The sequence below is a fragment of the Cicer arietinum genome, chromosome 6 (genome assembly GCF_000331145.2).
Source record: "Cicer arietinum cultivar CDC Frontier isolate Library 1 chromosome 6, Cicar.CDCFrontier_v2.0, whole genome shotgun sequence".
Taxonomy (NCBI): Eukaryota; Viridiplantae; Streptophyta; class Magnoliopsida; order Fabales; family Fabaceae; genus Cicer; species Cicer arietinum.
The window spans coordinates 22,509,976-22,514,768 of NC_021165.2; the positions used below are offsets into that span (position 1 = coordinate 22,509,976).

The following is a 4,793-nucleotide window of genomic DNA, read 5'->3' on the forward strand; positions in this document are numbered from 1 at the left end:
TGCATTTTCATGAACTTTTTTTGTTTTGTTTTTATTTCATTTTTGTTCTTGTGAAACTAAGCATGACAAAGATCTCCACTAACCTTAAAGCTAAAAATATAAATAGAAAGAAATTAAAGAAGAAAAGATGCATTACAATTAATTTACGACACAGCCAAATACATAATAAATGCAGGATGTGACTGATCAAGTACTTCACCATAGAACATGCAAATGCATCATGCACTCATCAATTCAAGCGAAGAGTTTAAAATTGAATGCTGCTCAATGGTGGTGAAGAGGCGAAGGCGCGGCGGCGGTGGCGTTGAGCTGGTGAGGTGGCATAGTTGGAAGAGACGATGGTGGACATTGGTAACACTTTGTGAAAAGTCCAAATGTGTCAATTTGGTGTACGAAGTTCACCATGCTGGCCCACCCACCAAATCCAAAGCCCACGACTAGGACCCACACTACTATAAATACGTTGATCACAAATGATCCCACCCATCTTCCAACAAACTTGGGAGGTTGTTCCACAGCATTCTGCAACACAATTAATTCAATTAATATACTCGTATAGTACTAATTAAATTATCTATGTTCTGTCTTACTATAAAAAATAAAAATTGGTCTGGTCTGGTAGCTAGACGGTGACAATACGCTAACACAAAATTTATTTCCATTTTTTCTATTCTTTCTGTTGGCAAATTACTAGTACTTAGAAATAATTAATAAATGGAATAAACTCTAAACACTGCATGCTATGCTGTGTTGATCAGTCAAACTAGGCTGCTAGCCCGTGAGCACATGATAATATTTTATTAGGAAAACAATTAAAGATATATACTATGCGTGACAATAATTTTATAGAAAGTTTATTATGTACATGGAAATTAGAGAATGTAATATACCTGTCGGGCAGAGGATGATTTAAAGGTGAAGATGTGAGCAAGGGCAGGGATGATGTAAACAGTGAAACTGACAAGGAGAGATCCAACGGTTGAATTGATGGGTCCAAAGAAAGGGAATATGATAGCCAAAAACCAAATTGGAATCACCACTGGCAATCTAACCAATGCACGTTTACACAAGCTCTTACACTCGTGCATACCTATTGCTTTCTCCCAAACAAAGTATAATGGGGTGCATGCAAATCCAAATGTTATAAACTGCAATGTTGATTAATTCAATTAGAAGAATAAAAATAAGCACATTATGTTTAGGAAAAAGAAATAATACTGTAGTCGTGCCTGGTGAATGAGCATTAAAATAACAGCGGTATCTCGGAAGGGTGATTTTGGGAGAAGAGCAAAAGCATTGGAGTGATTTAGAAGTAAGTCACCAAATGCCCAATAAACTGCTGCTGCTGATGGAAGAGTCAGTGTCAGCACATACAGGGTAGCCAGTAAATATATAGCCTTGAACTTTTGCGGCTTCCACATTGCGTGCATTATTTCCCTGTACCAATTAACCAGTAGTATCCCTCATGTTAATATTAATTACCACTTTTATTTTTTGAGACCTCATCAAAACTAAGCCTAAGATCGATGTACCATTATTCACTGTCAAAAGCTGGACCCCTGAGGGTCTTCCTCATCACAATTATTATAATAAAAAGCATAAAAGCATGATAGAACCATTTTAAAGAAAGAACCTTGGCTTTCTAGCTAAATGCTAAAAGAAAACTCATGGATGGATTCTAAAGAAAAAAGGGGTACTTTTTGCCTCCCACGCCTACGGAGGGTATTCTGGGGTTAAAAAATTGGATTTTGAGATTAATATTTTTTAAAGTTAACATTTACTTTGTCTTTTGTAAATTTAAACAAATGTGCAAACCACACTTTTTTTCATCACACTCGTGTTGGGGGAAATTGATAAGAATACATTTCTTCGGTTTCGTTGAAATTCAATTTGTAAGAAATAACATTTGTGTAAAAAAAAAAATCACCAAAAATAAATAAATAAATTGGGGAAAAAACGAAGTGCACGAAGACGGGTGATTAGATCCATGTTCAGATTATGTCTAGAGAAGTTAAGGTTGGGTCACTATCAAAATGACTTTAAGCCCCAACCTGTTGCATTGGCTATTTAGCTTTTCCCATTTGGTATTGTATTCTCTAGTAACTATTTGAAGGTCGTACATATACTAACTTTCTTTATAAAAGTAGAAATTATAAATTTGTGATTATTTAAAAAAAAAATAGTTATTTAATTCAGTAACGAATAATAAAATTATAAATAAACTAATTTACATAAGAGTAAAATTGAAAGAGATAGTAACTGCAGTAAAAATAGGTATCAATTTTATATAATAAATAAATAGAGATATATATTTATTTATAAATAAAAAACAACTATTCAATTAGATAAATAATATTAAAATAGTTTGATAAAAAGAAAAAATGTACTACTTGTTTATATTTATTAAAGATTAAAAAACACTAGCAACCATAGTGAATAAAGAAACGTCCAAAGGCAAGAACAAGGCCATTGGGGGGTGTTGAGTGAAAAACACATGGGGGGTATGGTATGTGTGAAAACGTAAAGGACACGAGTAATATATATCTGAAATTGTCTTACACAGTAACGGCATGTCCCCCGAATGTGTAGAGAATGTTTGTGGCCCCTGTAAAATATAAAACCATTTTGTTCGGACCCGAATGCTTCACTCCTTCCACCTAAACAATATACACATCACAACAACATATGAAAATCATTTCATCATATATATATATATATATATATATATATATATATATAAATAATTAATCTCATTAGTATTAATTAATTACCTGTCCGTGAAGGATAGCGGCAACTGTAAGATACCAAGCAGTGTAAGTGGTCATGACAAGACCCAAAAAGGACCAGATTCTGTAATTGTGAAATGAAGGAATAAATACAGTAGTGGCACAGCAAGCTCCGAAGATATAAGTCCAAGTCCTCTTGTCCAGATTATCATTTATGTAATATATGTTGCTGCATAACAAACATTAATCAATTCAATTAATTGTTGTTGCAGAGATGCATGTGATCTTGCTTCCTTATTTTAATTTAGATAAAGAAATTTGTTTTTTTTATCTACTAGCTAGCTAGTAACTAGTAGCTAGGTACCTTGCACAAGCTATAAGTTGGATAACAGATCCAAACAAAAGAAATGTGCAATTAAAGCCCAAACCAACGTTTCTCCAGTGCTTTCCAAGAAGTCCATCAAGAACCTCAAACCACTGCATATATATAAATACAATTGATTCATTTAAAGAGATGGTAATGATAATATGAACATTAAGTAATTAAAAAGGAATAGTACCTGAATAACATGGTTTGTTCTGAAATTAACTTTTTCCCTCTCTTTTCTTGTTCTGTATTCAACATAGAGAATGCTAATGAGGTAAGCAGTCCAGCTACCTAGTATACCATAAAAGAGTTGAAAAAGTATGCCGGAAAGCATTCCCAGCTGGGAAAATGAGTATGGCAACGTAAGCAGAACTTGAGCCACCTGTCATGTCATAAAAACCATATTAAAAAAAAAAAAAAAAACATTGTATGGACTTAGAAATTAAAACCAATTATTATTACCTGGTTGGAAGCACAGCTAAACCAAGCATCATAAGCAGAACCACCATGCCATAAGAAGTTTGATAATTTGGACTTTATGTTATTTGGCTTTCCTTCACTTTCCATTTCTACATAGTTCCCAACTATTACTGTTTCCACTACTTTATCGGATGCCATTTCCTATCTCTTCTAGATATATGTCACTTCAACTTTCTCTAAGGTCTTCTTAACTTGGATTTAACGATCTAAATAATAATATAGATGGAAGAGAGGTTTGAGATTGGAAGCGAAGATGGAAAAAAGGAGTATTGGAGTGGTGGTATATATATACTAGACTAGACACAACACAAAAGGGATTCTCGAAGGTTGGTAGTGACTGTGTATGAAAGGTATTGTAGAGAGCGCTTTTGGGAACCGAGTAAATTCACTTTTTTTAACAAATTTTATTAAAAACAAACAGCTTTCACAGTCCCTTTTTGTAATTACATTTTTTGTACTTTACCTCAATGCAAATTTGGCTTTGCTTTTTCCCTCATCAAAACTAATTCTCAATTAATCAATTTTGGAAAATAAAATTGACACTTCCCTCTAGGATCTAATTTATTTTGTCATTATAATTTAAAATTTATGTAAATATATTTAAATATAAATTATTCTATATTCAATTCATTTTAAATTAAAATTAATTTACAAAATTAATTTTTGTCATCACAAAATTAACCACACACTTAATACACATTTGTTTTTACACTGAAAATCTATAAGCCGTGTAAATATTAAAAAAATAACATTTGTACCTTTAAAAATGTCACGACCACAACATATTTAGGCGTGAGAACCCTCAACCAAAGAGATTATTTGTGCATGTTTGAATTGATGGTCAAAATTAATTATAAGAAAAACTTTGAAATTCAAATTTAGAGTTAGAACAAATTATAGAGACAAAATTAATTATACACGATCACATCTCAACTTGTCAGAATGAATTATATGCTTATAGAATCAATTTTATCTGACTTAAAAATTAAAATGGGCCATTATTATTATTATTATTATTATTATTATTATTATTATTATTATTATTATTATTATTATTATTATTATTATTTTCTTAAGCATTTTGCTCCTATATGACTGATGTACGAAGGGTTGTATAGAATCATAAAATTATATAGTTATTCCAACCCATATATGATAAGTTAAAACATGCATTAATGAATGGATTAAGACGATATGCAACTCATGTTTCTTAATGTTCG

General features: G+C 31.9%; 1 protein-coding gene across 1 annotated transcript; it reads right to left on the reverse strand.

Annotated features, from left to right (window-relative positions):
- Positions 1–3,841, reverse strand: LOC101491156 (auxin transporter-like protein 5). Its single transcript, XM_004505718.4, has 8 exons — positions 3,556–3,841; positions 3,287–3,475; positions 3,091–3,203; positions 2,772–2,955; positions 2,560–2,657; positions 1,230–1,437; positions 891–1,148; positions 1–522 (listed from the first exon to the last, which is right to left on the reverse strand). The coding sequence occupies exons 1-8, from the start codon at positions 3,709–3,711 to the stop codon at positions 265–267; spliced, it is 1,464 nt and encodes a 487-aa protein (XP_004505775.1). The 5' UTR covers positions 3,712–3,841; the 3' UTR covers positions 1–264.
- Between the last annotated feature and the right edge of the window lie 952 nt (positions 3,842–4,793).

Bases quoted from the DNA above. Each gene is read 5' to 3' on its own strand.
- LOC101491156 (XM_004505718.4), bottom strand. From the start codon at position 3,711: ATGGCATCCGATAAAGTAGTGGAAACAGTAATAGTTGGGAACTATGTA. The intron at 3,204-3,286 runs GTACTATTCCTT...ATATATATGCAG, and splicing joins GAACAAACCATGTTATTCAG to TGGTTTGAGGTTCTTGATGG. The intron at 2,956-3,090 runs GTACCTAGCTAC...TTTGTTATGCAG, and splicing joins CAACTTATAGCTTGTGCAAG to CAACATATATTACATAAATG.